Raw genomic sequence first — 27,121 nt, forward strand, 5'->3', positions numbered from 1 at the left:
TTTGTCTTACTAAAATGTAAAGATGGAGCGTCACAAAATTAGGCAGCTACATAATGGGGGCAGAGGTCCCACTACAGCGCCTCCTAGTTCATCTGTCTGTCACCTTAATTTCCCTACTTGCTGTCTTACTGATAAGAAGTCAAAGTCGTTGCAGAGAGGCATCAAGTCGAAGTCTGAACCGTGAACCACCGTGGGAGCCCCTGGTGTGTGTGTGTGTGTGTGTGTGTGTCCTCCTCCTGGTTCTTGGTCCACGGTCCGCCCCTTTCCTCGGGGCTCGGCAATGCGCTGCTGCTCAGACCCGGCGCTCCAGCGGCACAGTCCGGCTGCACCGCCGACTCTCTTGGACCATACCCACTGTACCCTGTGTCTCTGTTGGACAGATCATTAAACCGGAGTCCGCTTGTCTCCTTTTGTTCTCTGAAATCACTGAGGTGAGTTTATGTTTCAGTGGAAACACTTTTAATAACCTTCGGACAGACATGGACTGGGTTTGTAATGGGCTTCTCACTGGGAAGTTATCGCATTTCAGTAATCTGAATTATGAAAATTTAGCAACCACTACTCTGTGGAATATTGTAAAATGTGAAGCTTACCTCTATATCTATATCTTTGTACATCTTATATCAATGGTTCCCAGCCTTTTTTGGCTCGTGACCCCATTTTAACATCACAAATTTCTGGCGACCCCAGACATTCAAAACGGAGACTTTTTTTTGTTGTTGCTATAATTAATTTGTTTTTGGTCATGTAATAGTTGCTATACTATGTTACAAATAAACATTAATTTTACAAGACATTTAGTCTATATAATGTATATTATTATGGATGGAGGCAGTAAAGCCAGGCGTAGATTACTGCACAAAGTGAGAATTTTATTTTCCTTGGTCAGGATATGTACAGTCAGTCCAGCTTGGATTTACATGGCTGACAATTAATACTGAACAAACGATAACGCAAACTATGAATTATGAAAGAGCTGCAGCATCTGAAACCGAACACAATGAACATTTGACAGATAAACAGTACCACAGTGCCTCAGTTTCAGCTTCACAGTTAGTCATGTCTTATGTATTGGGATTGTCTCTGTCAATTCACCATATATTTTTTTATTAGTACGTTTTTTTTTTTTTTTTGTTTTTTTTTAATCAATTACTAGAAATTTCAGGCAACCCCATTTGAGTTCCAGACAACCCCATGTGGAGTCCCAACCCCAAGGTTGAAAAACACTGGCTTATATAGTCTATATCCTATAATATCCCAGTAATAGATGAATAACCGTTCTATACATTCCATTTTTATGATATCTATATCCCTAAATTACCATCTATGATTGTTATTTGGTGTGGGAATAACTATGTATAAAAATTTCATTTTTTTTCTTTTCAAGTCATTTTATTTGTATAGCTTTTTTTAAGGCTTCAAATATAATGACATTATTAGGTGGCAGTAAATGTCCCTACGTATTCCCGAAAAGAAAGCAAACACTGTTTCAGACAGAGCCCTGCCATTAGGACTTGTAAAAATGTTGACTAAAACTAAGTTGTTATCAGACACAGTGTTAATGGCCATGTGTATGAAGTTACTGTGTGAGTGGTTTGTAAGGCTTTCCTCAGATCTCCGACGTGAAACTCAATCTGCTCAGGAGCATATTTATACTCAGCAGCAACAGTCACAGGGATCTATGTTTTCTGTTTCTGCACTGAAGTTTAGGTCAGAACAAACTCTGGCATTGCTTTGATTTTAATCACTCTGCCTTGTAATTACAACTGTTACACGACCTAACCTATCAATTTTCATACATGTCATTGAGATTGCCAAGATGTACTTGTGTTCAGTGGCGTGACAGGGTTGATGTTCATGGCCTTGAAGTGTTTTAATTATGGAGACAAACACAGGCAGCACAGAGATGGACTCACAACACATGGGTTGGGTGGTGGTGGTTGGGGGGTCAGTGGCCTTTTGACCTCTGCAGCCTGCCAGCAGGACATGAAGGAGGCCACCCTCTGAAATGCCACACACACACATGCAGACACATTGATATGAGAGCATGTTGGCCTGCTAAAGCCCATCAATAAACAAACATCCACAGTGATGATCAATAAAAAGCCAGGCTGCTGTAGTAATAATAACACTTGAATCCAATAAACTATCATACACTGTGAACTGCAGTCTCTCCTGCTTGTAACTTATTCATGTTTCAGTGATCCTGTAATTTTCCCAGTCTGTAGGCGTGCAGTATATCCTTCTTAAATAAATGCTTTGATACTTCTAAGTATGTGTGTGCAGCAGATGATCAACATATGTATGTAATATGCTTCCTGTACATCCCCTTCCGATGATTTACAGTAATAACACACTATGTTTTAGAGTCTATAAAGTAAATTACATGAGATGTTCTTAGTAGTTTCTCTTTTCTCTCTCTCTCTCTCTCCTTTTTTTTTTTTTTTTTGGTACCTGAGTCTTACATTCCTCTGAGCAAGACCTCTTGTGACCTTTAGGTGTCATTGACGTAACCAACCAGGAAAGGGTCAGTTGCAGAGGTGCGAAGTCTGCATCCGGCTGCTGTATTTGTTTTCACGCCATAGGATTCCCTAGTATGTTTTTTTTAGTCACACATGATGCTGTTGTGAAAACTGCTTCATCACTGTCAGACATCAGCAAATGGTCACAGCTCACTCATCAAACAGGACACAACCCCCTAATAGAGGACTAGGAGATGGGGAGTACTAATACTAAGGGACTACAAGTGTAAATTAGTACATATGCTATAACCTGGCACCAAGCATCTTTCCTCTGACTCTGTCTAGGTCAATGTATTGTTGTGCACAGTCCCTGTCCAAATAAGGGCATACTATACTAATAGTGCTAATACTAATGATTTGTAATCAAGGAGATTAATGAATGATTGTATTAGGAGTAAAAATTTAATTCTTGGTATCTTTACACTAACTCCAAGAAAACCTTGAATATTTTAGCCTTTAAGCTACCATATTACACAATGTTTTCACATTAAATTGGTTAAGATTAAGAATGAAGGCATGTTCTTTTCTCATTGCCTCTTTAATAGACTGTTACTTTTTAAGTGGAGTCAATCACATCAAAATAAAGTTCACAAATTAAAACCTTTTTTAAACATTTTTGAAGCTTAATGCAATTGTTAAAAGTAAAATCCTCATTTGATTTCACATACCTTTCCTCTTAGTATGATCTGATTAGACTACAGACATAAATGCTGTAAAGGTGGACTAGTGAGTAGACTAGTTAGCTTACCGGCCGACAGGCCATAAGCTATTGTCGTCATGCGGTGTCTGTCGGCGTTGTTGGCGTCTGTCGTCGTCATCCATCATTCATTACAAAAATTTCAATCGTCTTCTTCTCTATAACTACAATTCCGATTGACTTCAAACTTGGAATACAGCTTCTTTATGATGATGTCAACAAACGTTAGTGAAATTATTTGGATCCGGATCTGATTCTGGATTTGGTGCGACTTTGAAAAATTTCCCCATTATAAGAGATAGGAAGTGTATGGATGCAGTAACTCAGTAAATATAAATGATATTAAGTGTAAATTTCTACAGTCCAGCCCTGATGGGGAGATGACCAAAACATAATGGCCACATGCTGATCAGGATCTTCTTCTGGATCCAGGAACTTACGGAAAATTTAACATGGGCTCTTATGGGGAAAACATTTCAATCATCTTTTTCTCCCAAACTACAGTTCTGATTGACTTCAAACTTGGTATACAGTAGAGCCCGACCGATATGGGATTTTTGGGGCCAATGCCAATACCGATATTGGAGGCTAAAAAAAGCCGATATCCAATATATTGGCCAATATCCGATATTGGCCGATAACCGATATATTGGCCAATATATGAAAATAAGAACACTGATCTACACAGGATATAACTAGAAAAGCACTTGGAGAGCGCAGACCTCCGCCAGGGCTGATCAGTGCCCCCCCCCCCGTGGGCCCCCCCATGCCAAGGAGGTTATGTTTTTGCCAGGGTTTGTTTGTTTGTTTGTTTGTCTGTCTGTTTGTCTGTCCATTAGTGTGCAACATAACTCAAAAAGTTATGTACAGATTTTGATGAAATTTTCAGGGTTTGTTGGAAATGGGCCCCCCCGTGGGCCCCCCCACCCCCAGTCACCACCAAAATTTAATCATTTCTTCCTTATCCCATTTCCAACAAACCCTGAAAATTTCATCAAAATCTGTCCAGACACGGACATGGGTGTGTGGGGGGGTGAATACTTCATAAGGGGCGGGGGGGGTCCGTGATTTTCGGAGCGGGGGGGTGTGGGGTTAGCGGTCCATTGTTCCCAGACCGTGCGGTAGTGGTCCGTGATTTTCACCGGGGTGGGGGGGATAAGCAGTCCATCCTTGTCAGAGCGGGGGGGTAAGCTCCGTGATTATGTGATTGTATGTGGGGGGGTGATAGCGTCATTGTCCGAGCAGGAGTGAAAGTGAAACTAACTCGCTTTAAAGTTCCTCTTATTCTGCGGCCAGCACACACACACACACACACACACACAAACACACACACAGGAGTAGCGAGCGACAGAATCTCCGCGCAACAAAAAAAGTTAATATATCGGCTACATCGGCTACATATTGGCCGATGTTGATTAATTGATGATACGCTATAATTGGCTGTTGGGCTCTAGTATACAGCTTCTTTATGATGATGTCAGCACAAGGTATTGCAATTATTTCGATCCAGATCTGATTCTGGATTTGGTGCGACTTTGAAAAATTTTCCCATTATAACAGGAAGTGGATTGATACAATAAATCAGTAAGTATCAATGATATCAAGTTGGAATTTGAATTTTTTACAGATCTAATTGGAATATGATCAAAACATGGGTTATTTCTGTAATATAATATATACACATAACTGGGTGATAATAAATGGCATCTGGACACATTTCCCAAAGCTTTTAATGTGGCCGGTAAGCTACAGGGCCATTGGTCCTATTTTTTAAAATATTTGCAATGATGACTTGGCAGACGTCCCCAAATGTATTCTTTGCAAATGCGCCATGTTTTTACAGTAGCTTAGATAAGACTTCCACTTGTTTTTACCTCAGCCACATTGGCCACAGGGTATTGTTTCTGTTTTATAGTAGGTGATTTCCAGCATTAAAATACATTACTGTCAACAACTGTGCTTCATTGTGGACCAAAGTTACTGACAAAACAAACACAAGCTCTAACAAGGACCTTTAACCTTTCTTTAGCTGCTATTACAACACCAGTATCAGCTCAGGTGGCCTTTAATTTGACACATACAATTCTGGAACTACAACCTGTGCATGTCTGCATGTCTTTTTTGTTAGATTCAGTATTGCTTTGGCCTGCTTTGAACCTCAACAAAGGTGATTCTAGAAACAGTATCTGTGGTCCTTGCTCTCACACAGCGGGAACTTTTAAGGAGCAGTACCGAGTAGAGGCGAGATGAGCAAATACCATCAGTGGAGAAGATTTGTGGCCACCAGGTGGTGGTGGGGTATTCACTGGGTTGTGATCTGTAACTTCTCTGCTAGATGTAACTAAACATCACACACTTAACCTTTAAGGTACGAAAAAATGGTGTTCTGGTGTATTTTATGTCAAGAACGAAGTGTGAAAATCTCTGAAGTTTATATGAACCAGACCTTCAACGGACAATTAACCCAAAACTTACTGACTTGGAAGTTCAAAAGTCTCTAGACAGAAACATAATATGTTATTAAATGTGTATGTTTTAGTACATGTTTAATTAAAACATAATAGTACTAATAAAAAATGCTCAATGGAGTCACTGGATCAGATAATTTGTAAATACTAAATACTTAGTGCTTTGGCTTGTTTATGACTCAGATACTTAGAGACAGAATTAATTGGAGGCGGAATGTGGGTTTGGGCAGTTCCTCTGGCAACGCCAACATGATTTTCACATTAAAAAAAAAAAAAAATCTGATATCAAAACCTCACGTCAGTTTTATTTGTGTGATCATTCAAAGTACATTTTTATGCTTATAAGAAACCAGGTTACGCAGGAAATCTGTCTGCATGGGAACTTGGTAAAGATGAAGACAAAGTGTTCCTGCCTTTGGCTAGACTTCAAACTCCTCAGTCTGATGTGATGTGATATGATATGTTGCACTGATATGGTAAATTGTGAAAGTGATTGGAACATAATGAACAAAATCAGATCTTTTTTGCCATAAAGATTGTTGTAGCATAAATGATTGCGTTGAATTTTAAGCATGGAGCACAGTAGTGGTCACTTGAGTTGTATGTCTGTTAGAGCTATACAATTCAGAATTTTTATAGATATTTAATTTTAACAATGACATACTTTTTGTCTGTTGAAAGGCATGGGCAGTAAATGGATGTTTTGGATCAATCTCAGCTGTCAAATTCAGTTTAATGATTTGTTAAGGGCAGAGAATGTGTATGAGTGTGAGTAGGGGAAGGGGAAGGGAAGAATAGGTTTCTGTACAAAGAGATGCAAACAGAAAGAAAAGAGACAACAAAAATGCCAAAATAAGTACTGCCAGTTCCAGCAGATACAGGAAGCACAGCGCCTCAGAGAGTATGGATATTTGTTGAAGCATGAAAATGTTTTCTTGGCGAAGGAGGAAGTGTAGCTGTGTTTTGCTTGGATTGAGACTGAGCATAGATGGCGAAAATAGGGACGTAATTGAAAGTCAAAGGGGTGAGCCTGAAAAATGTGGCCTTATCTTGTATGTTTGTTCACCTGGTTAGTAGGGTTAGTGAGTGAAGGACATGAGAGGAAAAGGAGTGATACAGACAGAAAGGGGAGGGAAAGAACTGGGAGAAAAGTCCATCACTGATTCTACTTATAGTGGAGTAAACATTTTGTCGTTAAAGTTGATGCAAATAGAGAATGTGTCTGTATGTCAGTGTTTTGGTGAAGTAGTTAAAGTATCCTTATGTCATAAATGGCACTTAAAATCAAATTTGGAAAATAAATGATGACAAAACAAAGTAATAAAAACATTTCTACAGTATTGGGTAAGAGAGGAAAGCTTTAAAGTTTGGAATTTGGCTTGGAATTGTAAAAATGCCTATGTGATAGTTTAAAATAGATATGTCAAAGTTCAGTGTCCCTTTCACACAAAATTAGAAAGAAAATAAACTTTCATGACCATCAGAAAACCTAGTTCAACAGCACATTCTGCAGTTTACACCATGATGGAGCTGGTGGAAGTTCAGTAAAGTTTTTAGTGGCATCTTACTAACAATAGGCCTATTAGCTGCACCATCACTGGGTGAAATGCATTAGCCAAGTATGTTAGCTGGTTAGATAAAATTAAACATACTCTAAAAGCACATTAATAAGGTAGTCACGTATGATGTATACATTACATTAGCAAATAGATATCTTCTGTAGTAAAAGTACAGTCAAACAGATATAGTTAGCTAACAGGCCTAATGGTAGGGACAAGCTATGACTAGGGATAAATGTAAATAAATGTCAGCTTGTTAGGTAAATATAAATGTAGTCAAATAACATACTGAATTATTAACATGCTAATTGTCCAGTACATATTGGTATTACATATGACATATAGCTTGACATTACTTTAGTGGACAGGTAGATGATAATTAGTTAGTAGATAGCAGCTAATGTAAAAAGAAGCTACTCCATGGCTAGGCAAAATGTGAATTGCCAACACACGAATTATCCAGTTACATACAATACCTATATGAATACTTGGCTAGCCAGTTGTAGCCACTGATGCAGACAAGCTAAATGGGCTAAATGTGTTAGCAAATTGTGTAAGCTATTAAGATACTTTTGTTATGATTTGGCACTATATAAATAAAATTTGATTGATTGATTGAACCTTAAATATAGTCTAATATACTAAATTATCAACATGCTAATTATTCAGTTACATCCAACATATGTGACATATGCATATCTCACATATGTTGTTATATTATGTAACAATGTTACATAAGCAGATAGTTGGCCAAATGGTGAGTTATCTAGTAGCTGGTGTTAGGATCTGATATTAGCTAGTTGATTTGGGTACGGCACATGACTGAGATTTTTATATGATCAGTTTATGAAATTAATTATGTAATAAATTTCTGTTTTGATCACACCCAATTTAATCCCAATATCAGAAAGGTTACAAAAATTTACACATCTTCAGTATATTGTATTTGAATTGGGATTGAAACTTAATTTCAAATGAATGCAATAATGTTTTGACTTTAGCTATCACATACACAAGGCCCTAAATTACATGGTTAGAGGCTTGTTGTGTATTTAAACATGTAGATGAAGAGAAGAAAGGAACAAAGAATAAAAGGAAAAATGAGGAAAAGGAATAGAGGAAAAGAAGTACCGTAAGTTTGCAAAACTGGTGAAAGAAAACTGAAATGGAGATTCAAACACAAACATGGTTTCAATCAGTGCTGAGGTCAAGAAGAAGGATGTTTGGTGGACACAATTGAGAAAAAGACTACACTCGACTGATGCTCTGTTGAGGAATGTGTTTTCTCTCACACACACACGACACACACTGCTCCTATTAAAGCATGGTTACTCTGGTTTATATCTAGTAAAACCACCTCAAGCAAATGCTTGCTAGTGACATGGAAATATTTTATTCAGCCTGTCTGTGATGTATGGATGCACCAAAATCCCCTAAATGGTGAGTGTGCCCAAAAACAATATAAATGACAATGAAGTCATACATTTAGCATACAATTGCTCCCATTGTGTCAGCATGGGGCTGCAACAGGACAGTCTTCCCCCTCAGAGTTGATATATGCCCTTCTGATGAGTCATTACTAGATTTTATACACCCTCACTGTCTTTGGAGAGATCTGTGAAAAGTGCCTGAAACTACACCCTTATTATACTCTTGATACTCCAAAATTAAGAGTAGCTAAAATGTAAACTCCAAAAATTTCATGTAAATGTTAGGAATTGAAGCCACATTAGAAGGCTAAAGGAAGATTCTCTGGATTAAGATCCATTTTTGATCAGTAAATGCATTAATGCTTTCATTTCAAAATAAAGAATGAGGAACATGCAGGGATTTAGAATTATAGTATGAAGAAAAATATGTGCAGTGTTTTTAGTACTGTACCATGCATAGAATCATTGCATAATGCTCACAGGTGGGGAGAGATTAAGTACAAATCCTGTAAGATACTGTTACCCTATGTAGGCAGACTTTTCCATCTTGAATATCTGTATTTTTTACTTTTTACATTTTCATAATAGACTCATTACTTTAGTTTTATGCATTTTAATAGAATCGTTTTTTATCATAATTATTAATTTTATATTGAAATATGCCTTCACAACATTTTGAACCCAGTGGGACACATAGAAAAGAGGATCATGTGGTTTATCCATTGGTGCATATTACACACACCTAATAAAGAAATGAAAATAACAGTAAAAACAGTTTATTGGATGTAACAAGACAAAACGCACCCCTTGTAGTATGCTGGATGTCGCAACACTGAATCTAAAAAAGACATAATAAACAATAAAAAATGCAACAAGATGAAAAAAGGCAAAATTTCCCCCTTAGCCACATGTCAGTGTGTACTTTTTCACTTTTACTGCAGTTAAATAGTTAAATCAGTGCTATTACTTTTACAAGCCCACAGTGTTTCAATACAGATAATAAATGATAGTATTAAATTAAACTCTATAGATGAACACTTTCTAAACAAGAAAAAGCTGACAATGTTGGATATCCTAAACTGTACAAAAGCATAATCAGTAATGCTAAATCACTGCTAATCCAGTCATTATATTATTACTGATCCATAAGGTGTTACTAAATAGGATGTTTCTTTGGTACGGTTCATTAACTGCTAGTTTTAGTGTCCCTATTTATCTTTCTTCCCTATTTCAGTCCCAATTTACCATCTTTCCCTTCCCTTTTTTTTTCACCCCCTGCCTCCTTCCATCATTTGTCACCCGTCCTCCCTTCAGTTTCAATCGACTCCCTGCCTTACTCAAACTCATTTTCAATTATGCTTCCTCTCTGACAGGACTTCAACAACAGGACAAGCTGCCTGGACTCGGAGCAGGCAGGCCTATCTCCAAACAAGACACCGTACTAAGAGGGGGAACGGAGGAGATGAAGGATTAGGAGATAATCCAGGGTATGTCCAACTCCCCCCTTTTGAGTGGTCCCATTGTTCTCCAGTGTCAAGGATGCAGGCAGCTGCCTCTATTACAGCTATTACAGGTCTGTTACAGCTAAATGATTACCTTTTAAAGACTCAAGATGTTTTTTCATTCTTTTGGTGCTTTTATGTTTATCTGATGCCTGAGGGGGTTGGGGGTCATTGCTGTATTTCTGTAACTCTGAACGGTACTCTGAAGTACAGGGATAGAAGAGGGGAGGACAGTTCAGATGGTTAGAAGCATATGGGCAGATAAGACAAAAACAGACAAAAACATAAGGAGCCCGATGGGGGTGACCCCTTCTGAGCTGTGGTCAAAGGTATTTAACAGGATTTACAGGCAAAGTCTAAACACCTGAGCTTTCCATAAGCACAGCCACAATAATTAATGGCCCCATGTGTATTCCTGTAATACTGCCGGTTATCAATTAGGCTGAGGCTTTGTGGCTTAAATCTGAAACACAAGTCAAATGTTTTCCCATATATGGAAGATGATACCTTACCTTCTAAGGCAGAGGTGGCAAAAGTATATGCTTTATTAACACTAGAAGTAGAGATACTAACTTTGACAAAAGCAGAGGTGTTGAGTCAACTCTGTTTTTGTCAAGTAAAAAAAGAGCAGGCTCTGACATTTATTGAAGAAAAAAATATGGTTTCTTTACAGGTTTTATTTTCATCTTATATATTTTTTTATGTCTTGTCATGTGGTTTCATCTTGTTAAATAAGATTGCAGTTGCAGATTGATAGTTTTGTTACATCTTGCTATATTTCCTCGTCTCTCCCGCTCATGAAGTAAAGTACAAATACCTGAAAACTCTACTTAAGCACAGTTGTAATGTATTTATACTTGGTTATTCCCCCCTCTTATCTGACACTGTGGTTTCAGGGGGTTTTAGACCATAAGTGTCCTGTCACATGAGTGGTGTTCATAGGAACCAGCACAAAATCCCTGCAGGCTCTCGTATTCAACATCACACCTCAGTATACTGGTCCCTGAGGTCCATTTGTGAATGTCGATATAGCCCTGTGGTATGTGGCATGTCTCCTCCCTATCCTCTCCCAGATGCCCCTTCTTTAAATGCTAGCCCAGGGGGAAGTGGAGCAGAGGGCCTGAGACTTGTGGTCAGAAGCAAATTAGAAGGGCTGCCTTGGACCTGATGCAATCCCCATGTCATGAACCATAGCAGGTCATTAATGAAGTTAGACGGGGCTGTGCATGTGTGGGAGGCCCAGGGACATTTAGCTGCTGCAGTGGAAAACTTTTAAAGAGAACCAGAGGTCCTTGTCAAAGCTGCTTTATACTATCAAAATATTTAAGAATTGGATATCCATTACACTGCTGGCAAAGAACAATACATGAGAATTTTTTATTTTTTTTTTGCCTGGCCTCATTATGGACTTATACATGCAGTAGCAGTGCTTCTAAGCTGCGACTATAATTTTCTTATCAGGAAATTTTGGTTATCTCTTCCTATCTTGCAGAGCATCCTTTGCCTGTTTATAAACAAATAGAAGCCTGCTGAATGAGGGCTGCTGCTCTGTGGTAAGAGTGTGTCTGTCCAGTGAAAATGAACTTTATCTAACCTTCTGACAGATAAAGTAGGACAAAATGGAAGCAGGAATTCCCTGAAAGTACGTCCCTTTTAATGGACAAGAGGCAGACTTTGGTTTTGTTGCACAGAGGAGTGACTGTGGTCTAAATTTAGATGGTTCCAGACCAGCAGACCTTTGGAACTCTGAATCCTAAAAACTTGTGGATAGATGGATCTGTCCAAAATGCAGTGAGGTTACATTACAACTAAATGCAGCATTGAAAATAGGAAAAAGTTTTGTCTCTCACTACAGTCCTCACTACAAGCACCACAAATGTCATCTATTTCTCTCAACAACCCTCAAAACCTAATACATCCTTGTCTACATTTTAAAGATGGACTTGTTTGGTTTTTTTTTTGCCTGTTTTTACTCTCAATAGATGATGGTTCCATGGTGCAACCACAGAGCAGTTTGCAGCTGGACTCAGACCTATTTCTGAGCTGATGTCGAAGAAGCCAAAGCCCAAAAGCAAGTGGGGGAAACCAGGTGACCTTACCACATTCCAACAGGCCCAGCTGGTTCCAGGAACACAACTGCATAGTGTTCTCCTCAATTTATGTGCGTTTAATTCAGCCAGCTATGCATGACATTAAGGTACAAAGAGTGGGACAGAATTTGGCCTGCACATGATAAACAGAGATTATAGCCAGTTGGCAATGCTTCCCTGGAGCTTAATTTTTCAGCTTTAGAAAGATTCAAGATCTTGGAATAAAGCAATTTTTCTCCATACTTTGGGCTTCAGAAAAAAAAAATCACACAGAAGAAGAGTAGACTCCTGCTTTGCCATTCAGTTGGATTAAAGTTGATTCCAGACATTTTTTTCATTTTTTAAATAAATATTAAACCTGTCACCATCTGTGACCATGAATCTTCAGGAAAAGCTCTCAGGCCTAAAAGGTCTGGTCACACACTCCCACAGCAAACGTCGTTTTAAAAGTGATCTCACTGTGGACATGATTAGCCCTCCTCTGGGTGATTTTCGCCACACTATGCACGTGGGCCGTGGAGGCGATGTGTTTGGAGACACCTCCTTCCTCAGCAACCACGGTGGGACAGCCAACGGGAACAACGAGAACACAGATTCAGTCTCTACCCCTGATAACAAGATCGGAGCGTTCTTCTCCAGGACGATCCGTCAGATCAGGAGAAGCTCAGACAACCGACCCAGAGAAGGAGCCAAAGATCTATCGCCACCACCTCCGGCCGTTTCTCCTATCATCAAGAACGCCATCTCCCTCCCAAGGCTGGATGTGGATTTGCCTAATGGGAGTCCTACCAGCAAAGTGCTCTTTCCCAGTTCTCAAAGCACACCCGAGGAGAAGAAAAGCTCTTATGGTTAGTGACAATTCTTTTTATCACACATCTTTTACTGACTTAACTTGTTTATTTTTGCTGTTGTAAAAATCAAAGGTCAGCCAATTTAATAATTTGGAGCAGGAAAAAGCTGTTGGCAATTATTCAGCCGATGTTACCTATTAGACTGTCAAAATGAACAATCTATGACTCTTTTTCAAAATGTAAAAATCTGTTGAAATTAATATCAAAGTCAAAGTAATAAATGTCTAAATAGATAGATAAAGATTAAAAATTCCATTTGGAATGATTTTTAGAGCTTTTATTTTCTCTCAAACTCAGTATCTTAAAGTGTAATACCAAGTGCCATTAGTCACTATCAATCTGCCAATGCCTTTGGTGCAACCCTAGCAAACATTCTCTTATGTGGCCTCTTTTACAATAAAAAACTAACTTTCAAAGGAGCTCTACCTAAGGTGTGCTAAAGAGATAATGTACAGCTCTGGAAAAAAATAAAAGACCACTGCAAAATTATCACTTTCTCTGATTTTACCATTATGGGTATGTGTTTGAGTAAAATGACCATTTTTTGCTTTATTCTCTAAACTACCGACAACATTTCTCCCAAATTTCAAATAAAAACATTGTTATTTAGTGCATGTATTTTCAGAACACGACACATGGTCAAAATAACAAAAAAAATTCAGGGGTTTTCAGACTTCAAATAATGCAAAGAAAACCAGTTCATACTGACTTCTAAACAACACAATGCTAAGGTTTTAACTTGGGAAAAGTTTAGACATCAATATTTGGTTGAATAACCCTGATTTTCAATGACAGCTTTCACGTGTCTTGGCTCTCCACCATTGCTGTTGGATGACTTTACGCAGCTCCTGACATAGAAATTCAAGAGGCTCAGCAATGTCCGATGGCTTGTGACCATCCATCTTCCTCCAGAAGTTTTCAAAGTGCAATCAGGTCGAGAGATTGGGCTGGCCATGACAGGGTCTTCATCTGGTGGTCCGTCATCCACACCTTTATTGACCTAGCTGAGGCAAGAAGCATTGTCCTGATAGAAAACACAGTCCTCAGAGTTTGGGAACATTGTCAGAGCAGAAGTTGAGTAGTTTTCAAGTTATTTTTGGATTCCAATTACTTTTGCAGTACTAATGTGATGGCCACAGTAGTGGTGTTTATACTTATCCTTCTTAAATAAAACATGGATCAGGTGTTTATTAAGTAGAATAAGGTGTGCCTGTGTTCAACAGACTCAGGAATGGAATGGCTGTCATACATGCAGACATGCTAATTTCAGAGGAAATTGCAGTGGTCTCTTAATTTTTTCCAGAGCTGTATTTTTTGCAGGTTAACTAGAAGTTAGCATTGCCAAATTTCCCTAAACCACAAGCAAATTCCTTGTTAGCTTTAGAATCACTGCAGAAAATAAGTTCCTGATACTTAGAAGTTTTGTTAAATGTGGTTAAGTTCATAGTTATGATTTGATTTTTACACATACCTCTTACTAAGACCTAGTCTAGGCAGAGACTAGAATGGTGCATGAGTGCAAAGGCAGGCTACTGAGTAGATGAGATTTTGTGATTGGTGCAAGGATTGCAGTTAAAACTGAAGTCAGTGTAGTATCTTAAATACGCAAAATGGCCATTAGATTCTGCTCCAAAAAACACTGGGTCCCATAGACTTACACTGCACTTCTCTTTACAATTTTTAATTTTTTTAAATCCCAAGAAGTGATTCTGGTCTCATTTGCCATTACTAAGCCCTCCAACATGTGTCTTGGTGGTGCATCTTTAAATTATGTCTCCATTAATAACATTTTAGAAGACTTGGACTTTTGATTGATCATTTATTGAATAAAGCTATTTTTTCTGGACAGATAACGCTATAGCTGTGATTGATTTATAAAAACTAGACCATCAAATGATTTTGTCATGCAAATGTTTGATGAAGTCAAATAAGCTAGGCTTTAACATTAGCTCACCCATGACCCCTTGTAGTTTCTGTGCACTACCCATATGGTCAGTTCTGGCTCTAAGAACATGACTCTCAAAATGTCAGCTTCTGGATTCATAACAGGAGTCCAGCAACCATGGGGTGACTTAAGTTCATCCACTTCTTATATACAGTCAGCAGAGTCATGTCCTTAACAATCTCTCTATACCACTTTAGCTATGTAGTTGTTAGCAAATCTGAAATCTAAAATCTCTTGATCTTAACAACAGACCTTGCTTCAGGTATCCAAACAAAAACCCATTCAACCAAACCACTTTTTGAGATAATGGACCATGAAATTAAAACACTAACAAATTTTTGGACTCTTAAGATTAATTCATGCAACACTGTATTTGACTCTGGAGGACTGACACCAGACGTGTTTTGAATAACTGTAAAAGAAAATATCCAGTGGAAATTTCTCAACATGGTGTCATCTATTTTTGCTCAGTCATTGAATGATTAAGGAAAAGTATACCGCCAAATCCCAAAATTGGTCCTAAGACAAAGGATAGATCTTTCAAAAAATAGTACTGTTGCTAAACAGAGTAAACCACATGAGTGAAGGTCAGTTGAGTTAAAAGAAGTGTCAATCTGTAGAGCTGCAGAGAAATCTGTCCGTCATTTATACCCAGTAATCTGAACAGATTTGCCCCAGATGTCCTTATGAATCACCTTGGCTCATAATCAGCAGTGTTCACACTGATAACACACAGAGATCCAGACAGAGCTGGCAACAGACTGTCTGAGAGGCTGTGTGAATGACTCACATTAACACCACACTCAGGGCTCAGGCTGTCTGACCTCCCCGGTGTCTGTTTGTGTTTTTGCGTCTGCACGGTTTCACTAATGTAAATGATTCACAAATGAACGTTTATGTATTGAATGCTGTCAGTTTTTAAACCTTATTAATGTTGGTTTTTTGTTCTTGCTTTTTTTACATCTCACGACTCTAAACTAACAGTTCATCTGTTGGGAAACTGGCCATTGACTTTCTTGCCAAGAGATGACTCTCATGTTTGTGCTATTAATATAATCTGATGCTGTAGCCAAAGAACAGTTAGCTCAGCTCAAGGGCAAACAGCTAGCCTGGATCTGTCCTACATAAAACTACAATTTCCCATTGTTGCTGCTTTATAAAAATGTGTCTTTATGACTAAAAAGTACATAAAATGCTGATGCATGACATTCAGAAATACATTACTAGTTTTTACTTACATATTATGATACTTTACACACACTCCACTCCATTTTACATATTATACATTTTAGTGCCTTGGATTTGTCTGATTGCTTCAGATGATAATTTTTCATCCCCTTCATGTTCACAAGCTAAGTAGCTACATATATGTTTAATTTACATGTTGACTGAAGGATTTCCTCAACCTACATTCTCTTTGCTTTAAAAATACTTTAAAAAAAAACATTTTCACAAAGCTGAAAATAGTCCTGTTTTTCAGAGCTCATGCAAAGTTGCTTTTTTTACAGATAAGAACATAGTAACATATGATGATGCCATAGAAAAAGATGCATTGGTGTAAATGAAACTACCAACACCTTTATAAAGTCATTTAAAAGAGCTCAACATAGGAAGAAAATGTCCTACATAATTATGCATCTGTAATACAAATCGTAAAATGTCATACATTGGCTCATGATGGTTGCATAATTCCTATTTTCAGTTTTTAATTGCACTTGTGTTATTGCATCGTAGTATTAAAACCTGAGTAAAGGATCTGAATACTTTTTCCACCATAGAAAATGGGAATGGTGTTAATCAAACCATCTCACTTAAATAAGAGATTTATTTTGATTAAATGTAATACTGTTGAGGTTTGGTCATCATTAGCATGTGATTGCCAGTAAATGAATTCTATTTAGAGCAGATGGGTCACTTGTTAAACAGCAGAAGAACTCAACATTTTGTAAACTTGGGTTTACTAGTTGGTCATTATTACCCAAGGTTATCTCATATTAGTTTATGCTGCCCCCTGTTGGCATTGTTTGCATGTGCTTATACTGCCACTGGGGCCATGTAGTAATGACATACCCTTTTAACATCTGGTGTTTACATGGAACCTTGAGCCTAAGGTTACAGTTATGGTTATGGTTGTAATAGAAGAAGTGCAAGGTGAATGTGCATGTAACAGACTTCATTATGAAGGGAACACCTTCTAGTTCATGTGTTTAACATGTAGCTGAATTGCAACTAAACTACGTCAGTTCAAACATGGCTCAAATGTTACTCTAATTCTAAAAGGATGACCTGGGCAAGACAATGATCCCTTTCTACATTTTTAAAGCACACCAGATAATAAGTCAAATGTTACTAATAAATCACTTACACTATGAACATGGATGGATTGATGATTTGTATTTCATGTATTAAATGTGCGTCTCCTGCTCAGGTCTGGAGTCTGGTTTCATCACTCTGCCTCGTCTGTCCCGCTCGGAGCGTCAGCAGCCTTCCATCTCCATCTCCTCCTCCTGCTCCCCTAACATCCACCGTGGCTCTCTGACTGATCCCACCGATGCCATCCTAGCAACCCGCTCCACTTCCACTGTGACCTCGGAGCACAAAACCATAGCTTTCTCCGACTCTCTTCCATCCCTCACTTCCCTGGATACCTTCACCTTTGACCTCGGGCCATCCCTCATGAGCGAGGTGTTTGGCCTGCTTGACGGCCACGTGGAGGAGCACAGCCATGCCTGGGAGGGGGAAGAGGTGGGGTCGGCATGCGGGCTGACCAACGAGGGATCAGAGATGGACTCAGCAACTATCTCGTATGTGGATTCACTTCTTAGGGAGGACTATGGGGGAAGGAAGAGTCCACATGGACAGGAATGGGAAGAAGAGGAGGAGATTGTGATGGAGGCGAATGAACGAGGGTTTTCAGTTAAAAGTGCAGTACCTGACGTGGTGATTGGGTCTCCAGCGAGGCTGAAGTTAGGGATTGGGATGGAGAGTGAGCGGTTCCAGAGCGCTACAGATGTCCTTGCACGTCACTACGGGTTCAGCAGCCTCTTAAGAGGACAGGACAAGATGGACGTTGCTGATTCAGAGATGATCAGTCAGCCCAAGAAGAAAACGTCCTACAGTTACATTGATGACGAGGATGAAATTAAAGTCTGAGTTTTGACACTAAACAAGAGCTTTATCTGATGTATGATTTCTGTCTAATTCCAATCAAACCAATCACCTACAGAATAACCATGAAAGCTTGAATCCCAATATTCTTATAGTCAGCTGGAATACAGGATTGTGGATTCCTTACTTTAATGCAATGAGCGATAATTGGGATGAAAACCTGTTGCTGAATGTATTTAATGGTATTTTTCTACCACATGGTATCAGCTCAGTTTGACTCTACTTGTGTGTTTGTTTTTCTACCAGGCAAAAGTTGTGGATGTTAACTCGTACCTGACCTTTTTTTTTTGCTTCACCTCCATTTTGTTTCCATATAAGCTGAGGTGATACCAAAGATGACATGAAAATACTGCAGACTGCTGATTGATGTGTGATATGGAACCAAGGGGCTTCAGTGCAGAACTATCTTAAAGTGTAACACCATGGCCACTAGACACTGGATCAGAAAAAGGCTGTCTCCTATTGGGGATGTTTTCAGTCAAACGTATCAACTTTTAAACAGATTTTTAGACAACTGGCAAAGAAAAAGGCCACTTAAAATGTGTTCTAGTTATGTGTATATTAAGAGTTTGTTTGTCATCATTGTTGTCACCGTGGTTTAAAATTTTGTGAGGTATGTGTAAAAGTTGATACAATAACATAATAACAAGTGGTGCCAGGAGCAACAAATTCCGACCCTTGCGCGTATTGTTGCTTATTTTGGCATCGAGCCAGCTGATGTGATCATGTCTATGCGTGTGTTGACGTCAACATAGACATAGACAGCATAGACAAATTTCAGGTATTATAAGTAAACGGGGCAAAAAAAGATTTTAAAAATTCGTAAAAAATTTTTTACTTTGACCTACTTTTCCCAAATTATAATCACATCTATTCTGAGTCACTGGAAATCTATAAACTCTATTCGGTATGAATTCAACCAATATTTTTACAGCTAAAATGTTAACAAAAAAACAAACAAAGAAACAAACTGAAACAAAACAATACCCCTTGCCTCACCTTTGGGAGGCGGGGTATACAAACAACCCGGGCATGTTGATAGAGGAGGAGATAAACATAAGAGACAGGAAACAACAACGAACTCTTAAGGCATTCTTTGTTAAAAATATTACATTGCCTATATTATCAGGGTACGGTCAATTAGACCTTTAACCTTGTTTACTCAGTACATGTATGTCCAAATCCAAAGATCACCTGGATCACATGGTTTAACTTCTGTCCTCACACCAAATTGCTCGTATGAATCACACACTATTGTTTCAGACTCTTCTATGATTTGTTTCTGTAGCTCTTGATACATGGAGGAATTTCAGTACAGTTTCCCATCTAATTTGGCATCATTTCTTGTATTCATTCACTGACCATTGCAGTCTCCTAATTAGTCCACGCATTTTTGTTGATACACCAATTTCTCCAACTCTCCCAAATGCAAAAAGTTTGTTCTTAGTGTTACTTTTCAGGTTTTTTGATGTGCAAAGTGGAAACATACCTATTGATTTCCATTGACATTGTCTCCAAAAAACTCATTATTTTTCCATTCTGTATTTTACGGATTGGATGAACCCACCAATGTTAAATAACAAACTACTACACTCACTATTGCTTATTATATTTATTAATACTCTATTCAGTTAGGGTTTCACAGTGTTAGATGTCTTGAAAAACTTTACTTGGAAAGAATTACTTATGCTGCCGTCATGAGCGGGAAGAAGATCCTTTCTACTAGTGAATTTGAAATTACAAGTATGTTTTATTCAAGTGCTTTTGTTGTTGTAGCAAAATGAAAAATTGCTGACACACAATTTGTCGTGACCTTCTATTTGGGTAAAGGAGTTTTGGATGTGTTAATTCCTCTGCTACAGCTTTCTTTTTGTAGTTATTTTATGCAAATTGTGGATACTATAATTGTGCAAAATCATCAGCTGACTGAATCCCTTGTTGTTCTGCGCCATGTTGAAAAGTTCAAAGGTTGTTTTCATGCTCATGGATCAAATTTATTTCCCAGTTCTCCGGTGGAAAATACGACGTGAGGGGCGTTCATGTCCAATTTTCGAGTTTGTAGCTAGTATTTACCATAATTCCCATAGCATGTGAAGTCAGGATTGGTCCTAAATGATTATGGTGACTTTTATTTTGACAGACTTCTCCTGAAGTTTGGTCACAAAAATGAGAACCTTATCAAGTAGTTGTAGTACAGTGTGGTTGAGTTAATTTACTTTACTTGACTTTGCTTGTCCTATGAATACAAACATCATGCGTCCTTGTATTCAGATGTTAAACCCTATCAATGGTTTTATAATAACAACCAAAGCAACCAGGCTCTGGTCAAACTGAGGAGATGAAGATATGTGGATCTGAAGATCTGTCCCTGTGTTTGGTCAAAGAATTTGATTGATTACTCTTTGGTTTAATCTCCATCAGTATCCTCAATTCTTGTTTGGCATGTAATGTTGAAAATGATGCCATGGCATTGTCATTCATCACTATGACAACCAGGTGAAATACATTCCTGCAGTGGAAAATGAAGTACGTTACCATAAGTGAGTCGGTTTGAGCTAATACCATTCAGTGGAAAAGTGCCATAAAAGTGTTCTTAAAAAAGGGTCATGACTTCAAAAAGGCAAGCAGAAAGTGAAGATGTACCAAAGAATGAGGCACCTTAAACGAAACATTAGTGTAGAAGTTACAAAGCCTGTCATTCATTTAATTTTTCAGATTTCCTTACATTTTATGGGGAAAAGACTCTTGCTCATCAATGCAAAGAGAAGACGTTTTACTCTACTCTTCACTCAGGAATACTCTACAAGGAAAGAAAAAGGGAGGGGAATTAAATCTTAAGATGTGTGACATGAAGTCTCATTAGACGAAGGTAAACCAGAGAAACACAAACATCTCTGTTCTAAACTACATTGATTAAGGGAATATAACCAACTCAACCAGTATTTGCTAGTTCCAACTAAAGCCTGAACCCTATAATTGTTCATTTAATGCTGCAGACTTTGTATATAGATACTCTGAGCACCTTTTATGATTATGAAGTCCAACTCCTATATTGCTTTTTATAGAAGAATTGTCATTTACTGTGTATTTTCTTTTATACAAATGTACGCAAAGATATCAACTGACCTCCTATAGATATGTAATTTTCAGTATGAGCACCTGCAGTACATCATGCAATTCACATCCACATGCTGCAGTTAATACCAATGATGTACTATGATGATATAAATTGACAATAAAGATGTTTTGAATTAGACTTGACACGCTTTTATTTACACAGTCATGGTTCATTTAAAGGGATATTACACCTTAAATAAGCCTGAAAAGGTGGTAATGAAAATTACTTTATTTTATTTATTTATTTATTTATTTAAAACCTTTTTTGGGTTAGGGTTATACAGGAAGTTTTTATAGGCCCAAAAGTTTCTGTGTTTAACACAATCTAAACTACTTCACTTTAAACATGGCTCAAGTGTAACCCTAACCCTACCAGCAAAGTGTCACCTAACAACACAAAAGGGGGAAATGTTACAGATGAACAACTACAGCTGAGAAGATGTTTATAGCTTTTAGTAATTGTTGCAGACACTGAATAGTATTATTTGTTGGATGTATGGCAAAATGCACACTCAACATTTAATAGTAGTATGTTTTCAAATATCTGGGAGAGTTTTTACTGTTGCTCACTTTCCCGTACTTGCTCTGAATTTCAGGAAGTGTCATACAAGAATAAATATGTGACTCAATGAGGAAACATGACTACTAAAATACACGCAGACTGAAAATACTGAAAGATGGACCCAGCAAAACATAAACCAGCTAGTCACTGTGCTATAGAGGGAACTTCTTTCACTGGTGGAGGAAGAGGCGGTGGGCAGTTTGGAGCTCTCAGCCCAGGCTTTTTCGGTGTAGGCTTTTTGAGACCAGCTGACTGAGCTCGGGGTGCCGGTGTCGGCTGAGTTCTGGTCTCTGGTGCTGCTGTTGGGGCTTCTGGGGCTGGGATGGTGCTGGTGCTGGTGTTGGTGTTGGTGGTGATAGCAGGGGAAGGAGGTGGAGGGGCCTGAGGCTTGGGGGGCACCGGGGCTCTGGGTTTGGAATACTGAACTGTCACCTGCTCGGTAGCGTGGTTAGTTTTACTGACGTTGAAGGTTCTCTTGGCTGTGGAAGGGAAATGAAATTGTGTTACTGACATTTATTAAAAAGTAGATTGTAATCCTCACTTTAAACTCTAAATTTAAAATATGACAATAAAATGACCATTAAGTTAATGGCCTACATATGAAACAACATATCCAAAGCAAATGTACTTAGAATGAAAAGTAAAAGTAACCATTGTCCATTCTTCATTTATAACCTATAATCCTTCAGTTTATTACAAACATTCAAAACATTTTGGACTAAAACTGTGAAACTAATGTAGTGGGAAAAGAAGTACATATATTTGCCTCTGAAAAGAAGTAGAATATTAAAGCCGCAAGCGGCATCTAAAGGCCCTCGCCATGGGCATGTCCAGCACAAGTATGTCCATTGTTCAGCAGGTGGCACCCTAGCACCAAATTTTAATGTCTTCTGATGAATGGGTGTAGGCCTGGGAGATTGACAAGTGACTCAAATTTGAGGTAAATCAGTGTTTGTATGTACGAACTAAAGAAATTTTTGTATAAGTAAATCTGTAGGGGGCGCTATGCAGCCAAAATTCAATTTGTTCCACTGAATGGGTGTAGGCCTGTGAGATGTACCACTGAGTCAAATTTGAGGCAAATAGGTGTTCGTATGTCTGAACTGATGCAATTTTCATAAAGGTAAAGTTGTAGGGGGTGCTATTGTGTGAATTTTCAATGTCTTCTGACAAATGGGTGTAGGTCTGGGAGATTGGCAACTGATTCAAATTGGAGGGAAGTAGGTGATTGTATGTCCAAACTGAACCAATTTTAGTAAAATTAAATTTGTAGGGGGCACTATGAAGCCAAATTTCAAATTTTTCAGATGACTGGGTGTAGACCTGGGAGATAGCCAGCTGACTCAAATTTGAGCCAAATTGGTGATTGTATGTCTGAGCTGAAGCAATTTTTGTAAAGGTAGTTTTGTAGGGGGCGCTATAGTGCAAAATTTTAATTTCTTCCAATAAATAAGTGTAGGCCTGGGAGATTGACAAGCGATTCAAATTTGAGCCAAATTGATGATTGTATGACCAAACTGAAGCAAGATTTGTAAAAGGCAAATTTCTGAAAAAACTTTGCAAACTTTCCAAAACCTCCTTACACAAAAACGATAAAACTGATCCCAAACATTTGGCTAACTTTTGGTGCCCCACTTGTCTAGATACTGTACACCGATTTTGAGCTCATTTGGCCAAACACCCAAGGAGGAGATAGTTAAAATACAATGTCAGCGAAAACGCTGACTCAGCATTTTGGAAATTTCAATCCAATATGGCCGACTAAGGTTTGGTTTAGGGGCATGGCCATAATAATATTTTTGTTTGTCTCTTCATGTTGAATCTGTGTACTGATTTTCGTGGCTGTACGACAAACTTTACGTTGGATGTGCTCCCATTGGCGTAATGCATTTCCACTTTTCAAGGGGGCGCTGCCGCAATATTTTTTTTTACCGTTTCTCTGAAACCTATATGTAAATTCAATTTCACGCACTTCTGAATTTTGGGCAAAATTTGGTGAGTTTTCATAAATGTTCAGGGGGTCAAATTTGAGCTGAAAGAGCAGGAGGAGAAAAAAATTAAAGCCGCAAGCGGCATCTAAAGGCCCTCGCCACGGGCACGTCCAGTAGAAGTATGTCCATCGTTCAGCAGGTGGCGCTCTAGCACCAAATTTCAATGTCTTCTGATGAATGGGTGTAGGCCTGGGAGATTGACAACTGATTCAAATTTGAGGCACATCTTTGTTCGTATGTCCAAACTAAAGAAATTTTTGTATACGTAAATCTGTAGGGGGCGCTATGAAGCTAACATTAAATTTCTTCTGTTGAATGGGTGTAGGCCTGCGAGATGTACCACTGAGTCAAATTTGAGCCAAATCGGTGTTCGTATGTCCGAATTAATGCAATTTTCGTGAAGGTAAATTTGTAGGGGGCGCTACTGAGTGAAGTGGCAATTTCTTTTGATAAATGGGTGTAGGCCTGGGAGATTGACAACTGATTCAAATTTGAGCCAAATTGGTGTTCGCATGTCTAACGTGAAGTAATTTTCGTAAGGGAAAATTGTAGGGGGCGCTATGGCACCGAATTTCAATTTTTTCTGATTAATGGGTGTAGGCCTGAGAGATAGACGTCTGAGTCAAATTTGAGCCAAATCGGTGTTCGTATGTCCGAACTGAAGCAATTTTAATGAAAAAAAAAAAAAATCTTAAAAATTTTTGTAGGGGGCGCTGTGGTGCAAAATTTCAGTTTCTTTTGACAAATAGGTGTAGGCCTGGGAAACAGATGTCTGAGTCAAATTTGAGCCAAATCGGTGTTCGTATGTCCGAACTGATGTCATTTTTGTAAATGTACATTTGTAGGGGGCGCTATAGTGCGAAATTTCAATTTCTTTTAATAAATGGGTGTAGGCCTGGGCGATGGACGTCTGAGTCAAATTTCGGCCAAATCGGTGTTTGTATGTCTGAGCTGAAGCAATTGTTGTGATGGTAAATTTTTGAAAAAACTTTGCAAAGTTTGCAACCTCGTCGCACAAAAACGGTGACACCGATTCAAAAAATTCGGCTAACTTTTGATGCCCCACTTCTCTAGATACTGTACTCCGATTTTGAGCTCATTTGGCCAAACAGCCAAGGAGAAGATAGTTAAAATACGACGTCAGCGAAAACGTTGACTCAGCATTTTGGAAATTTCAATCCAATATGGCCGACTAAGGGTTGGTTTTGGGGTGTGGCCATAATTATATTTTTTGTTTGTCTCCTCATGGTGAATCTGTCTACCGATTTTCGTGGCTCTACGACAAACTTTATGTTGGACGTGCTCCGATGGCGCAATGCATTTCCACTTTTCAAGGGGGCGCTGCCGCAACATTTCTTTACCGACATCTACGAAACCTATATGTAAATTAAATGTTGCACATTTCTGAATTTTGTGCAAAATTTGGTGAGTTTTCGTAAATGTTCAGGGGGTCAAAATTGAGCTCAAAGCACAGGAGAAAGAAAAATAATTAAAAAAAAATAATAATAATAATCTGAGCAAGAACAATATAGCCGTTTCTATGGCAACCACATATTTGGCCTTATTTGAAAGCTCTCGAGCTCCCCCACATGTCTGTGGGGTCAGATGTCACCTGTCGTGCACTTACACCCACATGACTGACCCCGAGTGGGCGTGTCCCATTGACTCCCATTCATTCTGAGCAGGTGTAAATATGCGATTTGTGCACATGTCATGTACATCGTCGGAAAGGTCTCAGTGCCGTGAATGTGAATATGTATGAGAGTGGCGACACTGGTGAAAGGCGACCGCGTCACTGGCGATTTCGTCCCCATGCGCCCACTGCAGACTCAATAGGCCCTGCGCCGGCTTTACTCGGCTCGGGCCTAATTAAAGCCGCAAGTGGCATCTAAAGGCCCTCGCCAAGGGCACGTCCAGTAGAAGTATGCTCATCGTTCAGCAGGTGGCGCTCTAGCACCAAATTTCAATGTCTTCTAATGAATGGGTGTAGGCCTGGGAGATTGACAATTGACTCAAATTTGAGAAAAATCAGTGTTCGTAAGTCCGAACTGAACAAATTTTTGTATAAATAAATCTGTAGGGGGCGTTATGGAGCCAAAATTCAATTTGTTCCATTGAATGGGTGTAGGCCTGCGAGATGTACCACTGAGTCAAATTTGAGCCAAATTGGTGTTTGTATGTCTGAAGTAAAGTAATTTTCGTAAAGGTAAAATTGTAGGGGGCGCTATAGTGCCAAATTGCAATTTTTTCTGATATATGAGTGTAGGCCTGAGAGATCGACATCTGAGTCAAATTTGAGCCTAATTGGTGTTCGTATGTCCAAACTGAAGCAATTTTACTAAAAAAAATTTAAAAAAAAACTTGTAGGGGGCGCTGTATTGCGAAATTTCAGTTTCTTTTGACAAATAGGTGTAGGCCTGGGAGACAGATGTCTGAGTCAAATGTGAGCCAAATTGGTGTTCGTATCTCCGAACTGATGTCATTTTTAAAAATGTACACTTGTAGGGGGCGCTATAGTGCGAAATTTCAATTTTTTTATAAAATGGGTGTAGGCCTGGGAGATGGACGTCTGAGTCAAATTTGAGCCAAATCGGTGTTTGTATGTCTGAGCTGAAGCAATTTTTGTAATGGTAAATTCGCGACGAAACTTTGCAAAGTTTGCAACGTCGTCACACAAAAACAGTGACACCAATCCAAAAAATAGCTTTTGATGCCCCACTTCTCTAGATACTGATTCTGATGAATGGGCGTAGGCCTGGGAGATTGACAACTGACTCAAATTTGAGACAAATCAGTGTTCGTATGTCCAAACTAGAGAAATTGTTGTATAAGTAAATCTGTAGGGGGCACTATGCTGCTAAAATTAAATTTCTTCCATTGACTGGGTGTTGACCTGCGAGATGTACCACTGAGTCAAATTTGAGCCAAATCGGTGTTCATATGTCTGAATTAATGCAATTTTCGTGAAGGTAAATTTGTAGGGGGCGCTACTGAGCGACATGGCAATTTCTTCTGATAAATGGATGTAGGCCTGGGAGCTTAACAACTGATTCAAATTTGAGCCAAATTGGTGTTCGTATATCTGAAGTGAAGTAATTTTCGTAAAGGTAAATTTGTAGGGGGCGCTATAGCACGAAATTTCAAATTTTTCTGATAAATGGGTGTAGGCCTGGGAGATAGACATCTGAGTCAAATTTGAGCCAAATCAGTGTTCGTATG

At 38.8% G+C, this 27,121-nt stretch overlaps 2 protein-coding genes across 6 annotated transcripts in view; one reads left to right on the forward strand and one right to left on the reverse strand.

Annotated features, from left to right (window-relative positions):
• Positions 1-297: 297 nt before the first annotated feature.
• Positions 298-18,231, forward strand: cdc42ep1a (CDC42 effector protein (Rho GTPase binding) 1a). Of its 3 annotated transcripts, none has more exons than XM_030122489.1 (4): positions 298-431; positions 10,050-10,249; positions 12,161-13,116; positions 17,493-18,231. In XM_030122489.1, the coding sequence occupies exons 3-4, from the start codon at positions 12,645-12,647 to the stop codon at positions 18,215-18,217; spliced, it is 1,197 nt and encodes a 398-aa protein (XP_029978349.1). In that variant the 5' UTR covers positions 298-431; positions 10,050-10,249; positions 12,161-12,644; the 3' UTR covers positions 18,218-18,231. The 3 variants fall into 3 exon arrangements, with proteins under 3 accessions (XP_029978349.1, XP_029978348.1, XP_029978350.1); XM_030122488.1 differs by having other exon boundaries at positions 10,050-10,163; XM_030122490.1 differs by lacking the exon at positions 10,050-10,249.
• A 1,382-nt stretch (positions 18,232-19,613) lies between these two features.
• Positions 19,614-27,121, reverse strand: part of sh3bp1 (SH3-domain binding protein 1) — a 36,833-nt gene continuing 29,325 nt past the window's right edge. For all 3 annotated transcript variants that reach the window (XM_030121505.1, XM_030121503.1, XM_030121504.1), the window contains one exon: positions 19,614-22,390. In XM_030121505.1, coding sequence (XP_029977365.1) covers positions 22,056-22,390 — 335 coding nt within the window. In that variant the 3' untranslated portion in view covers positions 19,614-22,055. The remainder of the gene's footprint in view (positions 22,391-27,121) is intronic.

The sequence above is a fragment of the Sphaeramia orbicularis genome, chromosome 19, assembly GCF_902148855.1.
Source record: "Sphaeramia orbicularis chromosome 19, fSphaOr1.1, whole genome shotgun sequence".
In the NCBI taxonomy this organism is placed as follows: Eukaryota; Metazoa; Chordata; class Actinopteri; order Kurtiformes; family Apogonidae; genus Sphaeramia; species Sphaeramia orbicularis.